Source organism: Nesoenas mayeri (assembly GCF_963082525.1).
Source record: "Nesoenas mayeri genome assembly, chromosome: 3".
NCBI lineage: Eukaryota > Metazoa > Chordata > Aves > Columbiformes > Columbidae > Nesoenas > Nesoenas mayeri.
In genome coordinates, this window is record NC_137544.1 from 109,779,357 (window position 1) to 109,804,828 (window position 25,472).

A 25,472-nucleotide genomic window follows, 5' to 3' on the forward strand; every position below is an offset into this window, starting at 1 on the left:
ATGGGGGAAAGGGAACAGTTTCTCAGGTGAGCCTAATCAATTTTCTCTTAGACTGTAGAATTTCAGATTATCATTTTTCTCCCATCTCTTGGTTTTAAACATTTTAAATGCAATAATTTGTGAAACAAAACCAAAACCAAAGCAAACCAAACCAAAACAAAGCACTTTGCGAGTTTTAATGATCTCTTGTAGGGATTTATTTTGTCCTGATCTTCTTGCCTCAAAAACAACATTAATTGCAACAAGATTCTATTTTCTGGACACTTTTCCGAATAACTTAAGTTATACTGCAGCCACCATTGATTACAATATTTTACAAGATCCTCCTTCCTTATAATTCCGAGTGCTTTCCTAAGTTTTAAAACACCTCCTAATACTCATTTTTTAGGAACACAACTGAAAACAACTATTCCTGACCCCATCTTGCAAGTAAAAACCTTGAGAAGGAGTGGGGGGGGGAAGGGGGAGGAAGGCACAGGGCTGCTTGCAGTGAGAATGGGAAAAGTGGGAGAAGGTTTTACAGTGCACTTAAAAACAACTAGTAAAACAATTAACTCACATTCCTGACAAGCTGCTTGATTTTCAGAGACGCAATACACAGGAGCACATAAAGTGTACTGTAAAACTCGCAAATAACACGTTGATAGCAAACATTAGCATTCTCTACTGCTAATCTCAAGAGTAGTGCTTCCTTAGCTTCTAAGTTTTCGGCCTGCTTATTGATGGTGTCTTGAAGATGGTCAATAAATTGCATGTAATTCTCATTGGGACCCTGATGAATAGTTGTAAATGATTTGGCTGCTTTGTTGGATTCAGTCACCTGTCTCATAGCTTGATATGCCAGATCTGTTGACTGTCTCAGGATTTCAGAAACTTATCGTGTCTGTAGTTGCGGTGTGTCAATTAGTGTCTCTTCCAGGAGTTTTGGGATACCTGCCCCCTTCAACGAATCCCCATTGTTCTGTTCTAAATGATCTATAGCTGTTACATTTCACACAGTTCTTTTGACAAATTATCTGACTCCAGTTCCTTGGACTGCTTGGTCTCCTTAGGGTCGTGTGATGGTATGGAAGGCCATCCACTCGGTAATTTTCCTCCCCCCGCCACAAACTGCTGTATCAGTGCCGCCGGCACAACAGGGGATGGAGTGGGGAGGGGGTCAAAAGACACGATCCGGGTAAACTTCACAGTTATGTTTAGGTTTGTTATCAGGCTGCAACGTTGGAAAAATTCTGGCAACGGTAGCCCACTCAGCCTTAAAGACTTTTAAGGTGGAAATTTTAAGCTTCCATTTAGTCACTAGTGATTTAGTTGCTTTATCGTCTCCATTGCTGACCTTATTCCATAATTTCTGCCCTTTATCGTCCCGAAGTTAACGTTTAAAAGCCTTCCCGTTTTCTCCCGAGTAACCATTAATTCTATACCGAATTAATAGTCCACATATGTTACTTTCTTCTTATTTAAGTCCTCTCATAGAGAGAATAGGCAGGAGGAGTTTAACTATGGCTTCTTCCTCAAAGGATATATTTTGCCCCATAGCTTCACTCTTCCCTCCTCCCGCTCCCAGCCGCTCACCATTTACAGTGACTTCTTCAACAAAATGCGGAACATTCGTACGCCTCCGCCCGGTTTTCATTCCAGCTGATCCGCCTCCGGCTGGGCCGCTCTAGGCTTTTCCCCATCTTTCGTGGTACGCCATTCAGAGTATCATGTCGGGGTCACCATATGTAGAGGGAGATAAGGACTAAGCAAAACAAGTCGATTCAATGTGAATCACGCTAAGCCATTTATTACAGAAACAAGTCTCCTTATATACGTGACTATATTCTAATCACGCGTCCACGCTCCAAGCCTGGATTTGTTAAATGAGTATCGTGGGCGGTCCGTGCGCTGGAGTCTCACTGATGATACGTCCGATGATTCACGTCACGCCAGGACCCTGCTGATTGAGGAAAGCCCCTCTTTCTCACAGCAGGCTCTGCACTCAGCTTCTCGAAGCGGCCTTGAAATACCTTTGAGCCTGACTAATCCAGCAACAGATCTTTATCTATCAAAACCCAACCACAATGTCTCTCGTTGATTCTTTCCTAGCAGAGCTCCCTTGCGTCTATCCACATGAGAAATGCAGGACTGTGCAACTGGACAGACGCAGAAGCCTTCCAACAAACACCACAGCTGTACACTCCTTCAAGCTTAAACGTGAATGGAACCCACAACAAGGCACACGCATGTGGACAGACAAGCCTTTATAAGCCTTTCCCACACAGTTTCATCCCCAAACAGGAGCATATCTGCGCTTACCCTCCAAATGTGAAGCCCTGTGTACGTGTGTGTAGTGCCTCAGTCTTAAACCGACGTGTTTACCCTCCAGCATGAAAGTGCATTTGCCGTACGTCCTCCTGTAAATAGAAGTGAGAGGGCGTGCTTGCAGAAGTGTGCATGCGTTGGCTTATTATGTCAGTGTGTGAAAAGGTAGGTGCTTTTCTCTAGCTGCGTAGGCGTGCAGCTTGTGGTGGGCGCGTGTACCTAGGTGCTTGTGGAAAGGTTTCTGTGTGTTTTTCGGTGAGGAATCCTATGTGTGCACCTGGAAAAAGAGAAGGGATAGCAACCAGGTTCCAGCACTGAAGAAGGCAGACGGTACATTTTCCTACGCCATCTCTGTCTTTCAGTAGACCTAGTAAAACAAAGAAAACCGCTAAGCTTGCGATAGGAAAGAGAAACACAACAAAGCACAGCGCACAGAGGAAAAATAGCAGAGCATCTGTTCACACCCTTGTTTGTGAAGGCAAACACTTTGGTGCTTCAGTGAGTTGAAACACTTCCCTCTAAGTTTGTGATTGCGCACACTGGTGCAAGTTGTTGTACAAACCTTCAGTGCTTGGGTGCGGGGCTTTCAGAAGCGTGTCTGTGGGCATGTCTGAAAATATTGCGCTGTCTGAACACACACTCGATTGTTTACCTAAACATATGCGGACACGTTTTAATACGTATTATTGCAGGCACAGAGATGGTCACCGTTTAGAGCGCACAGAGTCCTCACTTTCCTGCTATCAGAGCGAATACTGCACAAGCGTAGGGCAGTGCTAATGCCCACACGTGTGTAACCAGAGTAGCTGGAGTGAGGAAACGATCAGTATGATGTGAAACTCTTGTCCATGTAGTCTCATCTTGGAGTAAAAAGGGCTACGGAAGACAGCCATGGCAAGGGCTCTTAGCCTGCGTTTGGTAGGCGAATGGCTACATGCGCAGCCATATCACACAGGCTCTGCTGTTCTTTCACTAAATGACCTCTTTGGAATCGTTTCTCGGGTAGATCTACCTCTCAGATTTTTTCTGGTATAACTCTGAAGTGTCAGCGCAGGGAAACCGTCTGCATCAAACACATTTCAATCTTGCCTTGGTTTGCCTTTGTCTCCTCTACCTAGATGATTCCCTTTTTCTCTGTTCGCTTGAGGTGTCATGATTGTTCTGTTGCACACAGGCGCAACCAACACACACAAAGTGTCAACAGACACACTCACTTGAGCTCAACACCTGTGTGCAGATGCACACAGGAGCTGAAATAACCACCCATGCGTGTGGAGAGAAAGACGTACTCAGATGTGCGTGGAGAAACGGATTGATTCAGCAGGTACTAAGGCACACAGACTTTCAGGGACACTGTCTTCACAAGCACCGGCTCAAGTCTGCAGGCATCCTAGACGCTGATAGTCGTGCCACCACGTGTGACCGTGCAAAACTACCAGACAGTGACAGGAAAGACACTGCCTCTCACACAAGCACACAAGTGTTTGCCTTCAGCTATAGATCAGGGACAGGCTTATGAAGAGATGCTCTGCTGCACTTTCTCGTTCTGCCATGTTCTGTTTGGTTTCTCCTGTAGATTGATTGCAAAGTGTCTTTCCTCGGGCGACTCTGAAGCATTTGCCATGGATGAGAAGTACCATGGCTCAGCATTCAGTTCTGCCTATGTCTCTCGCTGATTCTTTCCTAGCAGAGCTCCCTTGCGTCTGTCCGCATGAGAAATGCAGGACTGTGCAACTGGACAGACGCAGAAGCCTTCCAACAAACACCACAGCTGTATACTCCTTCAAACTTAAACGTGAATGGAACCCACAACAAGGCACACGCATGTGGACAGACAAGCATTTCTAAGCCTTTCACACACAGTTTTATCCCCAACAGGGCATATCTGCGCTTACCCTCCAAATGTGAAGCCCTGTGTACGTGCATGTAGTTTCTCAGTCTTAAACTGACATGTTTACCCTCCAGCATGAAAGTGCATTTGCCGTACGTCCTCCTGTAAATAGAAGTGAGAGGGCGTGCTTGCAGAAGTGTGCATGTGTTTGCTTATTATGTCAGTGTGTGAAAAGATAGGTGCTTTTCTCTAGCTGCGTAGGCGTGCCCCTTGTGGTGGGCGCATATACCTAGGTGCTTATGGAAAGGTTTCTGCATGTTTTTCGGTGAGACTCAGCACAGTCACAAGTGCGCAAGAGAACAGAGAAAAGGAAAATCTCCTAGGTAGAAGCAACAAAGCAAAACCGATTCAGGATTGACATTTGCTCGACAGAGACGGATTCCCCGCGCTGACATTTCACAGTTAAACGAGAAGAAAGCTGAGCGGTACATCGACCGGAGAAATGTTTCCTCGTAGGTGATGTCGCGAATGAACAGCAGTGTGCGCAGCAGTCAGGACTGTGCCTGAAAAGTGCCAAAACCAGCAGAGCCTGTGTTCAAAAGCTGGTGGCGATGTGACTCTCATACTGAAGCACTTTAGGGGGAACATCTTTTTGCCATATAGATTCTAAAGAAATATTTTTGCTCCAACCTAATGGCTTCATGTTCTGTCTTTAGATCTCGAATGGATTTACCTGGCTCTCCATCACGGCTTGTATGCTCCTCCCAGCCAGCCCAGATGCTGTCCATTGATACTGGCCAGGCTGATTGGCAGGCAAGTGGTAGGATGGATGTGTCTGCTTCGGTGGAACATGAAGCCCTCAGCAATGCCTTCCGCTCAGTACCACTTGCAGAGGAGGAGGACTTTGATAGCAAGGAATGGGTTATCATTGATAAGGTGACAGAGCTGAAGGACTTTCACCCAGGTGCTGAGCCGAGCACCTCTGGAACCACAGATGAGGAGCCTGAGGAACTGAGACCTATTGAAGACGGTGAGGAGAGAAAGCGCTTAGGAGGAGATGCTGCAGTCAGGCCAAAGGCGCATGATGGACGAGGTCGGGGTATGCAGCCTGTGACTGAGGAGGACAGTTCCCACAGACATGAAGGACCTTCTCAAACAGTATCTGACAGTAAACATGAACAGCAGATGGGAAGTCCAGCCCACTCTCCCCTACATTCAGCACCAGCTTTCCGACAAAGGAGATGAGAATCTGAACCTACTGGTCCTCAGAGACAGGTAAGATCCCTGGGTCTGTATTTTGTTGACTAGCATAGCATCATCTTAGAAAACCTCAGCTGTACTGGAGAAGTCTGTGACTCAAGCATGGATGCTTTTGTGAAACTGCTTCTAACAGTGCTTCTAAATGTTGTGAACATCTTAGAAGTGCTCCCTATAGCTCGTAACATCCCCTACAAAGGACACACTCTTATCAAGATCTTTCAGCTGATTTGGCACAGTGACAAGAGGAGAGCACAGCTGTGGTTGTAGGTATCTTAAATCAGTTCTCTTATTGCTCTACCACAGTGTTTTGTTAATAACCACTTAGCTGTATGCAAGTGTTGCCAGCCAATCTTCTCCACATAGTTTCTCAGCAGCAACAGCAGTGTCTGCCCTCTATACTAATCACGCATCAGCACTGGGCACAGCAATGCAAATCATGAAATAACTCCCTGAGATTAAACTTTTCTCTAAATACCTAATAAAAAGCTCAGAGGAACCAGCACACACATCACATCAACATTACTTCTGTGATTGACATTGTTGTTACCAGAACTCACAGAAATGTTCTTTACCTACTCTGTTTGTTCCAGATAGTTGTAGAGGGCTTTTTTCTTTTGGTTTTGCTTTTTTTCTGTGGTCCTCTGAAGATACAAAGAACTTCAGGCTGTAGTGGGAGGCAATTTATTAGATGACCTGGAAAAACATTAGATACTGTTGGGCTCCGAGTTCCTCTGTCATGTCTAATCTTCGTTTCTCAGACGTTCAGAAGAAGGCTGTCCCAGAATGTTTACTTCAAGAGACAATAAAATTGTTCTCCCGAGGGCTTTTTGTATTTGTAGGTTAATGAATGTGGGATCCATAAGAGCAGACAAGTCTCGGGTCATGAACACAGTGACATCCTCCTGTGGCAGGCGTTTGGGCAGCCTGCTTGTTCCTCTCTGGAAGCTGGTAATTCCATGTCCTATTCTCTCTTGAGCTTATTCTCTAAAGGAGTGTTCACTGGACTGGAGCATGTTAAGAGAGCATCCTTCTGTTCAGGCCTTGACCAGATTCTTCTCTTCTCTGGATCCTGGAGAGGTACAAGAAAAAAGTGCTGTTAATTTGGGCAGCAAAACATGACTGATGCAATAAACTATATGAAAAGAATCAAACCAAAGTGTTCCTTGCTGAGGTGTATGAGGCTGCAGTACTTACAGGAAGGACAGAAATACTGATAGCAGGCTCCAGTGGGACTGTCCTGCTGAGCATGGAATAATAGTAGTACATGCTTCTCAGGAAGACTGCATCCAGTTGCAAGGTTCCTAGGTGGAGGTGTTTGCTTGTAAGAAGCCAAGATGTTGGATGACACAGATATCTGGAGCTTGCACAGGCAAGATCAGCATAATTGAAAGGGTCTATGTCTGATTTTGCTCTGTCTGAACACTTATTAGGCTGGTCAGTGCAAGATCTGCAAGTTGTGATGAACACAGCAAGAGCCAGCTGGTAAGAACCAGCCGTAGGAACCAGCAGGAACACTTCACTGATGTATTTAGCATAGCTAAAGAAGGCTGGAGATGCCTTCTTGGCCACCGCACCTAATACAGTTATAAGAAATGACTGGGCGAGTTGGGTATGACATAGTATGAAGGCTGCTAATTCCTGCACGGCGATACTTAAAAAGCAGGCAAAAAAGGTAAATTAATGGGATTGTGGATGATTACTGCTAATATATTAGACAGCCTTGGCTCTCCAGCTGACTGAACATTTTTTTGCTCCTGTATTTTGAAACACCCTCTGGTTACTCCTGGACCTAACTTTGTACATATAGACCAACACTGGACTTCTTTGGCTGGCCAGGATTCAGTTGTGCATCCTTTGAGTTCTGGACCCTTCAGTTGCTTCTATATACACAGCTTTGCAGTGTCATTCCTCTTTTTCCATTTGCTGTCACAGAGCCAACTGCCAACTCCGAAAGGAAGAATTACTTGGTGCCTGAAGGAAAGCATCAGCCTGTTCTCCTTAGGTGCGGCAGAGTTGGAGGGACAGTTGTTTGGGATGTTAATGATTTGACCAAGGAATTAACTAATGAAAATACTGAACGCCTCACTAGCAATGAGAGATGTTTCCTATAGCTCAGGCTTGGGCTTCCTCTGGGTTTGATTGAAATTGTGAACAGATAGTGTGTGTGTGAGTAAATCTTCCTTACCTTTGGATATGAACTGAGCCTTTAAAATTATCACTAAATGCAGACCTACCATGATTAAGGTCCTAGGCCCTGTTGTACTGATTTGGGACCTCATTCTGGTCTCCCAGAAACTGGTGATCATCCATTGGTATCAGCAAAGTACAAACCGAGAGCAAATGGGTAATCCCTCCTCTCATGCTTTGTTCTGTTCCTCCATTCTCTGGCTCCAATATATAACCCATTACTTGTTGCTGGCAAAAAGACAGTCACCTCTGGCTTATCATAGAATCACAGCATGGCTGAGGTTGGAAGGGACCTCTGGAGATCATCTAGTCCCACTCAGGATTGCTCAGGAGGGCGTACAATCAGAATCTCTCTGAGGATGGTGACTCCGCAACCTCTCTGGGCAACGTGTTGCAGTGTTTAATCACACTGATGGTAAAAAACCTTTTTCTTATGTTTAAATGAAATTTCCTGTATTTCAATTTCTGCCTATTTCTTCTTGTCCTTTCACTGGGCACGACTAAGAAGAGTCTGGGTCCATATTCTTTTTCCCATCAGGTATTTATAAATGTTGGTGAGAACCCCCATGAGCCTTCTCCAAACTAAACAGTCCCAACCCTCTCAGCATTTCCCCACATTAGGCCTCTTTTATCCCACAGACAGCCTTCCACAGCCAGGAGAGTGCCACAAATAGAGTTATTTGAAGTTGTGCGTGTCTTGACCCTGAGAGGGCAGGAGCTGAGGAGCTTATGAGCCCTTCCCAGCCATTCCCCGCCATTGACTTCTCTGCTGAGAGATCAAGCAAGGATGCTCAGCATGAAGACCTGTGTTGGTAATGCCATGGGTAAGGCAGGAGGCAGTCAGAGGCACATTGCACAGGCTGCCTGGGACAGATCATAGAATCACAGAATCATAGAATGTCCTGAGTTGGAAGGGACCCACAAGGATCGTCACATCCAGGTCCCGTCCCTCCATTGGACAACCCCAAAATTGACACCACATGTCGAAGGGCATTGTCCAATCACTTCTTGAATAGTGTCAGGTTTGGAGCCGTGACTACCTCCCTGGGGAGCCTGTTCCAGTGTTCCACCTGGGAGTCCAACTTGACCTCTAATCACTGTTTTTCTTCCATAAAAATCTGTGCTGAGACCCTCACTGAGCCAAGAAAATATTCTCAGTTCAGGTGCTGAGCCCATGGGTGCCCCCACGCTCCTGACCTTCATCATTGCCTCATCTGAGGGATGCTATAGTTGTGATGTTGCCCAATACCCTTGGGAGCAGCACGGCTGGTTAGAGGATGTCCACTTCATTGACAACAGTATTGATGCTGTTCTCTTCCTCTGTTGGTTTGAGTTGGCGATGATTATTCCTTGGAAAAAGACACGTAGACACAGGAGAGGGCTGCCTCACAACAAGGACAGGGCTCAAGCATTTTGGGTGATCTGTAGAGCCTCTCTCTCATGTGTTGTAGAGCCCTGGATTGGCCCAGGTCTCTTACCTGGCTGAACTCTGATTTGCACTGATGACTGAAAGCTGAGCAGGGCTTTCTCTCGGTTATATTTTGGGCCTGGTGGCCTCTGTGTCCCCAGACACTGGAGCAGTGATAAGGGAAATCCTTGTCACTCCCAGAGTGCTGAAAGACAACAGGAGGAAAGGACAGAAACTACAAATTCACTGGCTCCAAGGTAGAAAGAAGAAAAGCTGGGTATATAAATATTATTTATACATGTTTATAGTATAGAAATATATATATCATAGTATATTAATATATATTGTGTCTAAATAATCAAGCAATGGATAGAACCAAAACACAGCAGGCTCTCAGGTTCATAACCATGGGCAGAAGAGGCAGGCTGGGGAAGAAGGCAACAGGAAAAATGCTATATGAAAAGGTGCTATGTGTCTTGGTGTCCCATTGTCCATGGGCTGCTCTGAGGAGACCTGAGGTACCATTTCTCAGTGGTGAGAAATGGGCGTTTGCAGAAGGAGACAGACTCTCATTGCCCCTCACTCAGTGTCTTTCCTGTTGAGCTGCACTTGGTGCCTGTTGTAGATTATGTGATTCTTTGATATGCAGCTCTTCCAGCTTCCATCCATGTGAGAAGAGCTTGCCAGCTGATGGAGAACGATCTGTGTAGAGTTGTCCTCTGTCCCTTAGGCTTTTTAGATTCAGGGTCCTTGTCCATCCATGTGTTAGGAATAAAGGATCAACAAAAAGTGATACTGTAAGAGAAGTAATTCTTATGTATGATCCGTATATATATACAGGTCATAACAATCGGAACTTCAAGCTCAGTAGAAATTCCTAATTACATTTTAAATCTTTTACATCTATTGAGCTCTATCAACATCACATTTTTCCAGGACTTCCCATGCTGCTCCTGTCCAAACAGAGCAGGATAGGCCTGATGGAAGGTGGTCCAACCTGATTTCTGCCAAGGGCAGAGGGATAGAAGGGCACAGCACCTCCAGCGTCGACTGTGCAATTTAAGCATGTCTGTAACCTGAGCTTCAGCCAAGAGGCAGCAATACCTAAGTGCGCTTGCTGATGGAGCATTGCGATCTGCCCCTTCGTGGCCTGGGCAAGGCCCTTGGTACTGTGCTGTGAAGGAGGTCCATCTGGGTAGCTGGAGTGATTAATTTTGATCTGAGAAGTCTTTACCATGTTGAGATGATACATTGGAAATCATGAAGTATGCTGAGCCCAAACATGGAGCAAAAAGTAATAAGAACAATTCTGGTATACTTAGCTGTGCAGCCTCCAAACAGTATACCCAGGACTGAATTTCTACAGCATCTATGGAGAGATTATTTGCTTTATGACAAATTATAGCCGCTGTCTAGAATTTCTTTGTCTCTCTCAAATACTTTGTATAACAGTATTACATCATTATTATTATCTGAGAGTCTGACCTATGCAGTGAAATGCAGTACATTTAGGACTGTAAATAATTGCTCTTCACGTTTAATGCCCACCACAAACTTAGGAAGATAAGATACCTGCCTCAAAGCACTGCAGAGATATTGAAGGTGACAGGAAAGAGATGAGACTGGATGAAGTTCAGTTCTTTTTCTCATATCATTTGCAAAGGCAACATCTCTAGTAAGATAAGGAGAACTGTTTTGGATGAAGAAAATACAATATTGCCTTTTCACATTTCCCAGTTACATTTTGAAACCTACAGAGACTGCCTGAAAAAAAAAAACAAAACACCAGAAAACGCAGCACAAGGAAGGGAATGGATTTGAAAGCAAAAAGGTAATTCTAGGAAAAATGATCTGTTTTTGGAAACTGAGGTTGCTGACCCCTGTGAAAGTGCTAGTTTCATAGCAGAGGCAGAAAGAAGAGGAAGGACTTAGCATTTTCAGGGTGAAGAATCTGAAGTCATTCCTGTAACGTCTCTGTCTTCTAGTCAGTATGTAGGAAGGTAGGGACTGCAATCTCATCCTTGCACAAGTTGTGCTCTGTGAGTATATTTTCCTTGTTCTCCTGGCCATCCCATGATCACAGAAACAGAAAAGGGACCTAAGAATGCATCTTCTCCTCATGTCCTCCTGTGGCTCTGTGTTTTGTATTTCTCACTGAAAGAAGAATTATACTCTGCCAGCCTTTCCAGCTGCTGCCTTTCCCCTGCTTATCAAAACTAGAAGCAGGTACTCAATATAAAAGTGTATCAGGGGACCAGCAGTTTAAGTGTCAGAAAAGAAAAGTCCACCAACAGCTCCCGAAGTTACCTTCCCAAATCTCTGGAGCAAGTTTTATAAGACTTATTGAAAAAAAAAAAAAAAAAACCAACTAAGAATCGTTCACTTTTAAATACACATAATCATTTTAGCACCAGCTGTTTCACCATTTCTCTTACACCTGGTTTCCAGGTGTGTACAGACTTTGACTGTTACCTGTTTGCAAGATGTATGAGTAGCTGAATGATGTGTCCAGATGAGTGATGCCAGAGGAACAGAGAGGTGAGGCAGGTAGCCTGAAGAGATAGAGAAGGGGACTGACATAGCAGAGCTTGACACTGCTGGTGTCGCTTGTGTCTGCATGTGGCTGGGGAGAGCAGGGCAGGCCTCCTGTAATGGCAGACTCCTATGGTGCCCATACGTGCCCTGGGAATTTACAGATGCAGAGCAGTAAGTAAGCCCCACTTAGGCATTTTACATCTGCTGGCGAAGATGCCTGCAGCATGCGCATCACAAACCAGGGGCGAGTCAAGTCTTTGCCTGACACCTTTTCCTCCACTCTTCTTGGTCTTTTTCAGTTGGAGGAGGACAGGCCTTCTCAGCACTCCCTCCCGAGGTACAGCCCCCTGAGAAGACTGGCGTCCTCCATTTTTTCCTCCTCAACTCTGGAGACAGAACACTACCCCCACTCTGGTGGCACTTTCATACAGCGCAGCCGTTCGGCGGAGAGCAGCCCCGTGCGCATGCCCCACCGCAGGCACATGCCCCTCACGGCAGGAAACCACAGACTCATGCCTTCCGTCCTTCGCATTTCCAGGTCCCAGCTCCAGCAGGTGTGGGCCCGCTTCACACACAAAACATAGCCTGTTCAGGGAAGCGGCAGCCTCCACAATGCAATAATAGATCCCCACCTGCCCACAGTGTGTCACCACTTAATGCAATACTGAATCCCAGACAACACCGGCCTAAGGTACTGTTACTTCCAAAGCCCTGGCAGCCAAACCCCACAGAGACTGAAAACATCTGGTTTTCTAAACCTCCCAGCAACCTGGGTGAGAGGCAGGAGCATGGTCGAAGATGAGAACACAGATGGTGAACATGTGATATATATGAAAGAGCTGAATGCCAGGGCTCTTCTCAGAGACTCGCTTGCATGTCCTGCAACCTTGGGGTAGAAAGTGCAGGGCTGCCTTGCCGAACACGTGCAATCAAGCCACAAACATTGTCAAATTATGACTGGAGTGGAGAGACTGTGGAGGTATCAGCAAGCGTTACCTTCACTGGGCAAATTGGTTCAAGCATCTTTGTTGGTGTCTTACTCTGGGCCAAATCTGTAGGCAGTTTTACTCCATGTAGAAATAGGCAGACTCCTACTGGAAGCTCACCTGAGGCAGGACCTCAGGATTTGTCCCTCTTATGGAGTTATGATCATGTATCTCTTTGTTGCTTTGGCTTTGGAAATCTCCTTGCTTTTTGTTGCAGTTTGGTTTCCATACAGTCACCACAAATTTCTGTCTCTCTGGTTTTGCCTCTGTTATGTGACAGTGGACCCATTTGTCTGCTCTCCACTCCTAAGCTGGATAGCAAGGATTTTCTTACCGATCCAGACGTATATTCTTTTGTTTCTAAATTCCAGAAATTTTAGGCACCTGCAGATTTTCAATGGCAGAGGAGCCCTGCATCATGGCCTTGCTTGGAAATGCCTGTGATAACAGATCTCACTTGAGAAATAAGTGGCCTAAATAAGCAGTTAGTATACAGAGCCCCTGTCTAAAACTGACTTGAGTCTCAGAGGAAAAGGGAGATCAAAGTTAATATAAATTGTTATAAGTATCCTTATTTCCCCAGATTGCAGGGCTATATTGCCCTTCTCAGTATAGCTGCAGTGTAAAACACCAGGCTGTATGAAGACCTGTAATTAAGTGAATGTAGTAACCATTTTCTACTGAAATGAGCCTTAGGACCAGTTTTCTGGGAGAAGAGGCAGTATGGATGTTAAGGTTAAAGAAGAAGGGGTCATTGCTGGTGCTCAGGGCTTTAGGAAAGTGCAAGTCCAAAATAAAAAATTCTGCAGGAAGCATATAAGCAGAGGATACAGACAAGAAAACATACAGAAAGCTCAGGCAAATGAGAAAATGGCATGGGATAAGTATGGGTGTTAGAAGAAAGTTGTGACATGGAGGTGTTACTGCATAAGTATGGTATTTCCAGTGGAGTTACAGTCTTCCTTCCAAATACTGACTTCTGTAGGTACATCTACCCTGCCTGAGGCTCCCTTAATCTTGGATTCACCCTTCTGTAAGCAACCCCAGACAGTGCAAGCCCCTGACAGGATGGGTGGTGCTGGCCGAAGCTCGTAGGACCTGGCCTGGTGGGTCTGTGTGCCGCAAGATGTGCTCAGGCACAGTCGTGCCACAGAGCATCCTGCTGGGTAGAGGGATGGAGATGGACAGGGCAACACACCCTCATTGAGAAGGTTCAGCGTAGGCATGACTGGTCTCTTCCCACAGTCATTCTTGAATTTAAATTTATTTTGATTTGCTGCAAGAACATGAGTGAACAGGGCACTTTACTGCCCAGCCAGAATTTTTACCTGCAATTTGTTGATCAGTTTTATTTTTAAAAAACCCACTGGGCATTGCCAGAAATATGACTGAATTTACCAGTAGCCTAGTCTTATTTGGCAGTTCTTCTCTTGTCAAGCACAGAAACCAGTGTGTGCACAGGCACGTTGCAAGAAGAGCCAGAGGCCATGAATACAATTGTAAAGAGCAAGCTTTATTTTAGTTACTTCTCTGCTGGAGGATCTCCGAAGTGGCACCTAAGCTCCCATGCAGAGGTGAGACAAGCAAGGATGCAGACGCAGCAGTGATTCAGCCCAGCTAGAAGATCACTAGACCGGCTGCGCTTGCCTATATTTCAAGGCTGAGAGCAGACACAGCCTCTTGCTGTGCTCTGCTCTTTCTCAAAACAATGCAGGAATCTCAGACATTATAAGGTGCCACAGGGTTTCTCTCAGGCCTGTGTTATCTAATACAGAGTTTCTACTTGTCAAGCACACAAGATCACCAAAACAATTAGCGTGATGTATGTGCTTTCTTTATACCCCAGCTGCAGGTCACTTGAGTGTGTTTATATTTCTCCTCCTCGCTCCATCTTCCGCAATTCCCACACACCAGAAAGAGCAGGGCTTTGCCTTTCTCAAAGCGACATGAGAAGGAATGATTTCCTTGAGTAGACTCTGCTCTAATGTTATTTTTTCCATGCTCAGTAGGGACTTAAATAGAACAGCAGATTCCAGAGAAAATGGAGTTTGTGAAAGAAGCAGATTTAAAATCAGTAAATTTAATAACTTTTAGTTCGTAGTCTCCAAAACACTAGTGTTCACTTCTCCTGATAAATTTTAAGGAATGAAGATTTCTGTTGTTTTATTTTTTAAAAATCCATTTTTAGTTTCACTAGCGAGAAAAGGCAACAAACTCTAAGCTGCCCCTTAGACAAAAACAATGACTAGCTGATAAGTTGCTCCATACATAAAATTTAAAGGGCAGTAATCTAATGCTACTCATTGTGTCTATATATAAAACTGTTCTTGCCAAGTAAGCTTGAAACTCTTCTAAGTTTGAAAGTCTGATTGATAAAGATGGTTGATTTATATTGACTTCACTAAGACTTTCTTCTAGTTAAAGTTATTAATAAGTTGAAAACCAACTAACCAAACAAAATATGCTTATATGTTGCTATCTCTCAGAAGTGGTGATGTTTCTCATTAGGACTCCTGATCTCCTGCCCTTAGCTCAGCACTATTCTGTGCCTTTAATGGTTGTCAAGAAGAGAAAAGAAATCACTAAGGAGAAAGTTCGTAGTGGCAGGAAAATGGGTGGCTTCATAAAATAATGCAGGCCAGCTCTGCATAAAGGTCTGGATCATTTGATGAGTTGCATGCATTCAAACTGATTATTGCATTTAGCCAGGGACAAGGTCATGTTTTGAATACGAAGAATATGGGTCACATGCTCAGAGTGGGAGAAACTGTGCCCTGGGAGGTGCTGTCTCCCAAAATGAAGTGGGAGTTACTGGAAAAAATTACCTGCATGTAAGTTCTCATTATGTTGCTAAAGCCAAAACAAAACAAAACAAAACAAAACAAAACAAATATATATATATATGTACAAGCAGGAAAATTAAGATATGAGCAGAGAGGAGATCTTTTATACTGGTGAGCTCTCTACCAGGCATCGTATCCAAGTCTTGTATGGAAATTTTTTAAAAAATATTTTCAAAACCTAAAAAAGGAGAAGTGATGCAAAAATTTTTTGATTCTGTAAAACCTGCCTTGTAGAATGAGCGTGAAGAAATGCAGTCTGTCATTAAAGACAAAACTAGAAAGTGACATGGCTGGTGTTAAGAGTTACCTGAAGAGAGCAAGACCATTTTTTAATCTGCCAGGCAAAGATATGGGTCTAGTTGCTGGAAGAGAAAGTAACAAAGGTGTAGAGGGTTAAGATTGCAGGGTGACAATAAGACCCTGGCAGATGTATTGTTAACTCCCCCACTTCCCCTTTTTGCCCCTCCCTCTCTCCCCTTTCCACTAAGGAGAGGCAATTGGGAGGAAAAGAAGAACAGAGAGAAGATAGTTGCCGGCGATGCACTGTCGTGGTAGCAGTTGGCACTTGCTGATCGTCAACCATCAGCAGTCCTACAACAGAAGGATCATCTGAAAGACCAGGCAAATCAGACAGCTGTTCAATTTTCTCAGTGTCCACAGCTGCTATACTAAATGCCCACCTATACCCTTTTGGGTCCTTAAAATACCCTCTCTTGAGGTAGTCTATGCCAAGGATGCACGGAGCATCTGGACCAGTCACAATGGGATGCTTTTCCCAGTTTTTTCCAGTTAGGCTCATTTCAGCCTCTACAACAGTCAGTTCCTGGGATCCCCCAGTCACTCCAACAATATTGATGGATTGCGTTCCTTTATAATTAGAAGGAATTATTGTGCACTGAGCACCAGTGTCCACTAAAGCTTTGTACTCCTGGGGGTGTGTTGTACCAGGCCATCGTATTTGTACAGTCCAATAAACTCTGTTATCCCTTTCCTCCACCTGGTTGGAGGCAGGGCACCTCTAATTTCTGTTTTGCACAGTCTCTGGGTGTGAATTAGAGGTTCCTTCAAGAGCATCAGAATCTCTTCTGCTCCTTTTGTAAACTGGAGCAGCCACCTTCCTAGGAGTTTTTCCTTTGATCTCACGTACTCGTTCTTGAAGTTCTGAGGTAGGTCTTCCATGCCACTTATTCATATTTTCTCCCTGCTCATGTAGGAAGAACCACAGTGAATCTCTTTTTGTGGGCTGCCTCTGTCCTCTCTCTCGAGATTGGAAATGCCTTTTCCTAACAGCTGAAACATAGGTTTGTGCAGGTCGTGAATGGTACGTGTCTTCTCTGAGTTATTTGATTTCTTGCAATAGCTTTTCAAACCGGTCATCAGATTTTTCACACAGTTTCTCCACAGCAGAGACACAAGCCCGTAGAGAACCAGCAAGGCCGTCCTCAAAGTCACGGAGCTGCTCAATCACTTCAGTAATATCTTGTCCACCTCTAGATGACCAGAGCATTCCTGCCAATGACTTAGCATATGCAGGTGATGCACTTTGTACAAATTTGCGCCACAGAGGTCGTGAACAATTGATTCTATCTGGGTCTGTTCCCTCTTGGCTGTTTGGTCCAAAATAGATGATCTCTTGCACAGCTAATTCTCTCAGGAACTGAATACCTTTCTCCATAGTATTCCATTTCCCTAACTTGGATATACAATCTTCCTTGTAGGGAAATCTTACTTTCATAGCTGCCAGGAGTCGGGTCCAGAGAGTAGTGGCGTTAGACTCTCTTGAAATTGCCCTATCAATGGTGGAATCTCTTGACAGAGATCCCAGCTGCCTGGCTTCACCACCTTCCAGTTCAATTGTATCTGCCCCATTGTCCCAGCATCGGAGCAGCCAGGTTAAAATATTCTCGCCTTCACGACAACTAAAGTCTTTTCGCAGATCTCTCAGCTCACCTGGAGAAAAGGACCGAGTGGTGGTCACTTCATCTCCTCCCTGTCCTGATGGTGCCCCTTGGGTTGATGTTGGCCCTGTGCCATCATCTGCTGCACGGGTAGTCTTTCTAGTGACTTTCTTACAACCAGCAACTGATGCTGATATGGGTTTACCATCATTTGATTCATTTCCAGAGTCTGAATGACTGTCACAGTGATCGCTATGGTTACAGCAGCAAGAGTGCCCAGTGTGTGAGGAAGGGGGGGCTGCCTTTGAGGCTGCAGAATTAATGTTATGAGCAGCGACCTTGGCAGAGGAACTCTGCGGAGGAGCTGTAGCTTCAGCCTGCGAAGCCGCCGTTGGGGGGGCAGTGGTTGCTTTCGCTGTTTTGCTCTTTCTCGAGTGGCTCGGAGTGCTTTTTACTAAAGCTTCCGAAGACGCACCGCAAATCTCAGGACTACAAAGAGACGCAAACCTCCTGTTGAACGCCATTTCTCTTAACAGAAGCACAAACTGACACACTTTCAGCAAACCAGATAACACCATCATAGTTCTATCAAAACTCCAAGGATATTCAAAATTCTCTAAAACATTTGCAAACTGTCCTAGCAAAAAAAATGAAAGTATTGTTAGTCAGCCTTTCTAAAGATTCGCTTGACCAATTAGCAAACACAGAGCCGTACTGCTCTTTAATCTCTCCTGGAGGCTTTTCAAGGTAAAGCAGAAGCGAGTAGAAATTCATTAGTGGCTGCAGTATAATGAAACAAACCAGTGACAAACCACACAGTATGATCATGACCATTGTCCAGTTCCTTCTTGTTATATAATGAATACTTCAATTTAAAAAGAAGGCCCAACACAGATATGGAATCAGTGAGCACAATGTGGAAAATAACTGATACAACTTATGTCATAACATCTTTAAATCAGTGTAATTCACTTTGCCTTAATACAACCAAATAATATCCAAAGCAAACAGACGCGCGAGTCTCACAACTCTATGAGTTGGCACCATGCCAAGAAAATTGAAAGGTATGTCAGAGCAGTAGAAAAGCCAAAAAATCTCCAAATTTACCCCTTTCTCGTGCCACGTGTCGGGCGCCAATTTTCTGTCGAGGGTTAAGACTGTGGGGTGACAATAAAACCCTGGCAGATGTATTGTTAACCCCCTCTTCCCCCCCCACTTCCCCTCTTTGCCCCTCCCTCTCCCCCCTTTCCACTAAGGAGAGGCGATTGGGAGGAAAAGAAGAACAGAGAGAAGAGAGCTGGAAAAAATTAAAGATGTTTTACTAATGCTACTAATAAAAATAGAGAAAATAATACAAAATATACAAAACCAATCTTGAAAGCCTCAGCAACTGCAGAGCCGGCACCCAAAGTCCTGGATTAGACTCCACAGCCAACCAGAGCTGGATTCAGTCTCTCACTAGGTCTCAGTTCGCAGGGACGACTAGCAAGGTCCTCTCCTAATGTCGGCCATAAGAACAAGAGGAAAAAAGGGAAAAAAAGGGCCGAGATCCTTGTGATCTCCCATTTTATACGAAGTATTCACCTGAATGGAATGTTATACACAGTTGGTCAGTTTCTTGGTCACTTGTTTCTCGTCACCCCTCTCGCGAGATGTCCATCCATGCTTATCAATAAGTTTGCATTCCATTGCTAGGTTTACCAAAACATGTGTCTGGTTCTCCAGGAAAATGCAGTTAATATGAAGGCTTTAGCTGACAGGCAAAAATTCACTGAAAGAGAAACTTGTTTTTAACAAAACCAGGACACAAAGGTCAAACTAGAATTAGGATGCTTGTTTTAAAGATGTAAGTGGGTGGTAAACAGCTGAAATACATTATTAAAAGACACTGAATTCTTTGTCATTCAGATTCTGTAAGGTGGGATATTGATTTCTAAAGCCATCCTGTTAAACTATCCAATTTGGGCTGTATACCAAAATAACTGGACATGTTGCTGTCACCTAGGTTTAATGGAAAGTTTTATTTCATGGTCAATATGGCTTTCACAATTCAATTCTGAACAAATTAATTGGTGCTAAGGGCTGGAATCCTGATGTTACAATAGTCAATTTGCAGACTTTTTTAACATCTTCCTCTAATGCTGTAATGATTACTGTGGAATCCACATATTGTTGAGGAACAGTTGGCAAATTAAATAAATGTGAAAATAGCTATCTTTCTTATAGATATGGAAAAGTAATAAATTAATATTAAAACTAGTTACAGTGCAATTCTAAAAGAACTCTGTAGATTACATTTATATTGCATTTATTGTGTTTCATTTATAATGACTGCAAATATAAATGTAAATGTGTCAAAAATCAGTTGTAAAAAAAAAAAAAAAAAAAAAAAAGGAAGTAGCAAGGAAGTAGCAATCAGTCATTTCCCATTGAAGGCTATGCTTTCGTGGTTAAGGTAGGAGAACAAAAGTGTTGGTTCTCTAAGAGGTGCCCTCCTACCTCCACCCCATCCCATCCAGCCCTTTCCCAATGTTCATATGGCTGCATGGACCTGCACAGGGAGAAGGAAAGTTGTTTTCAGCTTTGATTCATCTCCTGCTTTGGTTCATCCTCCATTTGCATAACCAAAAACACTGGCAAGCCAGGGTCAGCAGGGAAAAAAACAACCCATGGATGGCTGTCAACAGGAAAAATTGTCATGGGGTTATGGGCTGAAACATTAGTTGCACTAGTTCCTTTTATGTTTGGGAAGGTTCCTGAAGTGCTTCTGCTGGGGTAAGTCAGTGTAAATCAATACTAGTGAAATAAAATTTCAGCATCAGACTCGTAGACATATTGTGTTTATCAGAAGGGTCCAAGAACAGGGTTTGTATCCTGAAAGAGATGTTCCTGTCTTTACTTCCCATTGTACATAGCACTTGTTCTTGTCAGAATGCAAAATGAGGATTGAAATGAGCATCTGCCACTCCTTTATGATACAGAGATCATTAGCATCAGCACAGGTATCTGTTGCTGAGATCTCCTGTTCTACTTCAGTGAGCAAATGCATATCAGTTGTATATACATACAAAAGCCATATTTTTATATCTTGGTCTCTTGGCTCCTTTCACTTTCTTTGCAGAATGGGAGATGTTTCCAATGTATCACTCTCCCTGGCCTCCTTTCCACCGGAAGAAGCTACAGAGAGGTGATTTCTGTGAAAATGTGGATTAAGCTGGCACGGCTGGGGTAAATGTAGTTACGCTAGCACACATTCACTTTCAGTATAGAACATTTTGGTGGGAGGGGGATGGGTGAAGATAGGCTATAATGACAAAGGTGCAATTTTGCAGATGCCAGCGCATCTGCATTAGGAGTATCCTGCTGATATACCCATGTTGACGAAGACCCTAATATGAACCTGACTTTGTCTGCCATTCTCATACTTTTTTGCCAGTTTTGAGGGGCAGGTAAGTGGAAGAGTTTTGTTGCTTCTCCTCTTTCACTGTGTGAAGTCATTTTTGATGACAAAATAGAATAGAAATGCCCTGTCAGACAGCCATATAGATGATATAACCCCAGCCCTGCGCTACCTCTTCATAATGAAAAGCTTCTCTTGCTCTTCCACTCTTTCTCTTGGTTGTGAGTCTCAATCTGGACATTGTGGTGGTCAAGGCTGCTGCAGTTCTGTTGCTCTGAAGGGGACGAACTGGTTCAAAGGTTGTATTTGTTGGGCTAAGTCTTGGTGGTTCCTAGAGGCTTCCAACCTGCACTGTTGCTTTCCTTTCATGTGACAGATTTGGACTCCCAGACCTGTCCTTCAGCTCTTTCCCTGTAGTCCATGTGGTGATTCTTGAAGAGTCCCCAAGAACAGAGGCAGATCAACCCACCTCTCAAATCCTGTGTCCAAATGGCTTTTGAGGAGTATATAGGAAGCTTCTCTAGCTGCTTTTCAGTTACTAGGTACTCAGCTGAGGGTGGGAGTTTAAGGGCAGCTTTTCCCTTCCAGTGCATTGAGGCAGTAGGCACAACCTGAGCTGTGAAGGATGTTGGCAGTTGCCATCTTGCCAGCCCAGGATGAAGAAGCTGTGCTTGGACAGCTAGGCTCTAGACTGGATTTGAGGTAAGGCAGCTCACTCCAGGAATGGCTGACATCTAGCTTTGGGATCATATCCATGAGCAGAGATATTGCTGCTCAGCTGCCACCCAATTAGCTTATGTTGGTAGGCTCCACATACAATGTGGCAAGAAAGCAGAACCCCCTCATCCTAACCTCGGTGCTTGAGAACATCTCTTAGATCTAGTTGCCTCTTTGTTCTCCTTTGCCTGTCCTGGCCCTTCCCCATATCACAACATTATTTTTACTCCACTTGCCAGTGTGTGTCTCACTCCACACATTGACCTGCCCCTGAGGTTCACCTCCATTGCCATTCATGATGTCTTATCCCTCACATCCTTATTGCATCCCTCGGTACCCGCATTACCTCCTGCCTTTGCTGTTTCCAAGAATACACGAGGCTTGCTTCCTGCACCAGTTTCCTATGCATTGCATATCTCACGTTCATAGAATCATAGAATGTCCTGAGTTGGAAGGGACCCGTAAGGATCATTGAGTCCAACTCCTGTCCCTGCATAGGACAACCCCACAGTTCACACCATGTGTCTGAGGGTGTTGTCCAGCCTCTTCTTGAACACTGTCAGGCTTGGGGCCGTGACACCTCCCTGAGGAGCCTGCCACAGTGCTCCACCACCCTCTGGGTGAAGAACCTTTTCCTAATGTCCAGTCTAAATCTCCCCTGGCATATCTTCCTGTCATTCCCTCGGGTTCTGTCATTGGTCACTAAAGAGAAGAGTTCAGTGCCTGCTTCTCCTCCTCCCCTTGTGAGGAAGCTGTAGGCAGTGATGAGGTCTCCTCTTAGTCTTCTCTTCTGCAGGCTGAACAAACCAAGTGACTTCAGCTGTTCCTCATATGGCTTCCCCTCCAAAACCTTCACCAACTTCATAGCCATTTATTGCACCATACAGTCCCTGTAGAACTTTGATCAGCCTCTTGCTTTCCCTCCCTCTGATTTCCTTGGAGGATACAGTGGAAAATGGCACATTTTGGCACTTGGAGCAGTCTCAGCTCTACATGGAGTCTGTGTGAGGAATAGTGATCACGTTGTTTAAAGGCAGTTTGGTTTCAAAGATGACAGTGGAAGATACCATCCATTTTCAGGACAGTTTCACAAGTTTCAAATCCTGGAATCCTTAGGACTTCAAACTCCTCAAAATTATTGTGTCCATGAGCAGCTGAATGTAGAGAACTGGCAATGCTCTTTCAGTTAATACACAGCTGCCATCTGTGATTGCAAACCATGTAAACAGCTGGTTAAACACCACTTCTCTTGTTGTGAGTTTGTGTGCTTTATTTTTCTGTGAGTCACTTCTCTCCTGTTTGACATGCGGGACCAATAGGGGAAGTCAGTGGCAAACAAAGCCTTTTCAGAACATGTAAAGATGAGGCCAGATATGAGAGTTTGATTGTACTGAGAGAATTTCAGGAGGCAGAATATTATTTCATGATCTGGAAATTGTCAGGACAGTGGGTGGGACCTATATACCAAATAAAACAAACGTCATACAGGTATTTCTTTCACTGCAAATCACCAGGAACTTCACTTGCTCTCTCATGTAAAAATGCACTATTTGAATCTGATGCTGTGATTCTATGTAAATAAATTAAGGCAAGAAAATATAAACATTGCTAGTTTAGTCTTGTAAAATAGCTCAACAATAGGATGCACTATGAGACTGAAGATCAGAAAGCATGAAATGATATATCCAATCCTTTTCCTATTTTCTAATGTCCTTCCCTCTCACGTCTCCATCGATTAATCTTCCATAATGTGTATATATGGAATTTTTAAGTGCTTGGCAGTGGTACAAGATTATTCCTGAAAATAGAAGGTGATTTTCTACTGCTCATCTGGAGGGACTGATGACAGATACTCACTGTATTTGTCCAGAGGGTTTAGCATCTCCTCCTTAGGCTACATTCATATTACAGCAACATAATACTGTGTCAATGACTTAATTTATTTTTATTGCAAACTGCTGGGTTAGATGAATGACACATTTAATTAATGGTTGTCAGTGGAGATTTATTCACGCCACTCTCAGAACTTTACCTGGCGCTGAGACTATTTTGCAACTCTCACATTGAATAAGAAAGGGCTCTTTTATCCCAATCTACTCAAAAGAGAAGCTATTATTTTTATTTTACCTTTTCTGTTTTTCCTTTTGTGACAAATGGGAAAGAAATATTTGGAGATCATTGTCATATATATCTCTGCTTGGCAGTAACAGATGGCTTCAAAGAGGCTAGCTGAAGAAAATAAAATTGCATTTCCTGGCAGACAAGGTCTGAAGCCTTGGAAATCATGGATCCTGTTAGTGTTTATAGTGAATAAATTGCCCTGGATATTTCTCAGCTGGAGAACATGGTGTGCTTTTCTTCTTGACCCACTTCCCTTGTAGTTGCCAGCCCTTCCCTGGAGTGACTGGAGGAGATGATAGTTTCTGGAGAAGCTGACCAAAGTAAGCCAGATGTGTTTCCTGGTTTCACTGTTGTCCCCAGGGTGGTGTCAGGATGCTTGTTGTATGTGTGTTTAGATGTGTCCATGACCCACACATGAAATACAAATGGCCATGCATGGTCATGCCTTAAAGAAACCTTTCTGTGCCGGTAAAGGGCCACTTTGCACACATCCAAGTACTCAAAAGGCTATTGCAAAGAACAAATCTCAATCAGTTACAGAAATTATCATGTTGTCTGGTTCAAATGGCACACCTGGCATCCTTTGCATGTTGCAGATCTCATTTTGGCAACCTGGCCCAGCCCACTTTTCTTAATTCAGTGTCTTGTAGCATACCTATCCCTCCATTCACCATCTGCTGGTGGCAGAGTATTCTGGCGATAGGAACGGTGCTGCCACTTAGGACATAACTTATTAGTATGCAAACGCCTATTTTGGGTAATGTTAAAACATTAAATAAAATGTGTAAAGGCTGATCACTGCAGTACTACCTTCCTTTTTGTTGCATTTTTATATCATATGTTTTGTGTTTGGTTTGCTATAACACACACATTTGCAGTTCCTTGGGAAAGTGCAAAGATTAATTTCTGGGAAATGTTTCTAAGTATTATCTGATGTATTGCAACTCCTTTGTATTGAAAAAATGATGTTACAATGAATGTACATTTTGAACAAGCTGCTAACCGTGTAATCTGGGGATTGGAAGCAATCCGCATTTTACATTCACTTGCATGTCTTTTAGTGTTTGAAAAGAAAATGGTTTTATGTTTGAAGGGTTTTTTTTCATATGCAAAGTGTTCCAAGTTGGTTACCTCACCTAGTGCACCTGCCTCATAAGAATCCCCAGGGCTTCCTCCAACAACTCCAACAAGTTTCTCAGTTTAATTATGAGTGCAATTAATGATCTGGCAATGTGGAACACAGTAATGGCAGATTTCCTCTGAACAAGTCAGATAAGGAGGATTTCTGTGGGGCTCTTGCCCCTTCAGCTTGGTCATTCCTGAAAAAAAAAAAAAAAAGCCAGATCAGGTTCTTATTCAGCACTGCTGAGTTCTGGTTATTTTTATGACTAAGGAAGATGTTTAGCTTTCAGAATCTGCTGCTGCTTCTTCTTTCTTGCTGCTATTAAGTTGCCTTTACTATTAGGGACTAGAACAATTTTTGGATTATCATTTTCTTCCACTTTGTTCATGTCTGCTCAGAGAAGGAGCTCTGCATTGACTCTTGCTGGAGACAGTCATGGGTGCAGAGGTGGGAAGCTAAGTGGCAGGTATACTACCCTTACAGAGCTCTTGCTTCTGGTCAAGACACTAGGAAAACTGGCATAAACCTAACAACATGTAAAAGCACAAATAGGGAGGGACACTTAACCAGCATAGGACTGGGCTGTCCTATTGACCTCGGTTGAAAAAAAAAAAAAAAAAAAAAGAGGGAAAGGCTATGCAGTGTTTGATGGTAAGATGTTGGAAAGAAGAACATCTCTCTGACATTTATGGTGCTGATTATTGGAACAACAGAGATCCTGTAAGCAAGTGTGGCAGCTCTAAGACCCCCGGTACTTTTACCTCATCTAAAACTGGTTTGAAGAAAGAGCTTCTTCAGAAGCTCAGATTATAGGTTTTTTTCCATTCACTGTTGTCAATCCTGCCAGATTTCCCAG

General features: G+C 43.9%; 1 protein-coding gene across 1 annotated transcript in view; it reads left to right on the plus strand.

Annotated features, from left to right (window-relative positions):
• Positions 1 to 25,472, plus strand: part of LOC308038717 (tau-tubulin kinase 1-like) — a gene marked incomplete at both ends in the record, with an annotated part of 33,167 nt that continues 7,695 nt past the window's right edge. Inside the window, 3 exon segments of the mRNA XM_080341492.1 lie at positions 1 to 26; positions 4,855 to 5,380; positions 5,384 to 5,413. Coding sequence (XP_080197618.1) covers positions 1 to 26; positions 4,855 to 5,380; positions 5,384 to 5,413 — 582 coding nt within the window.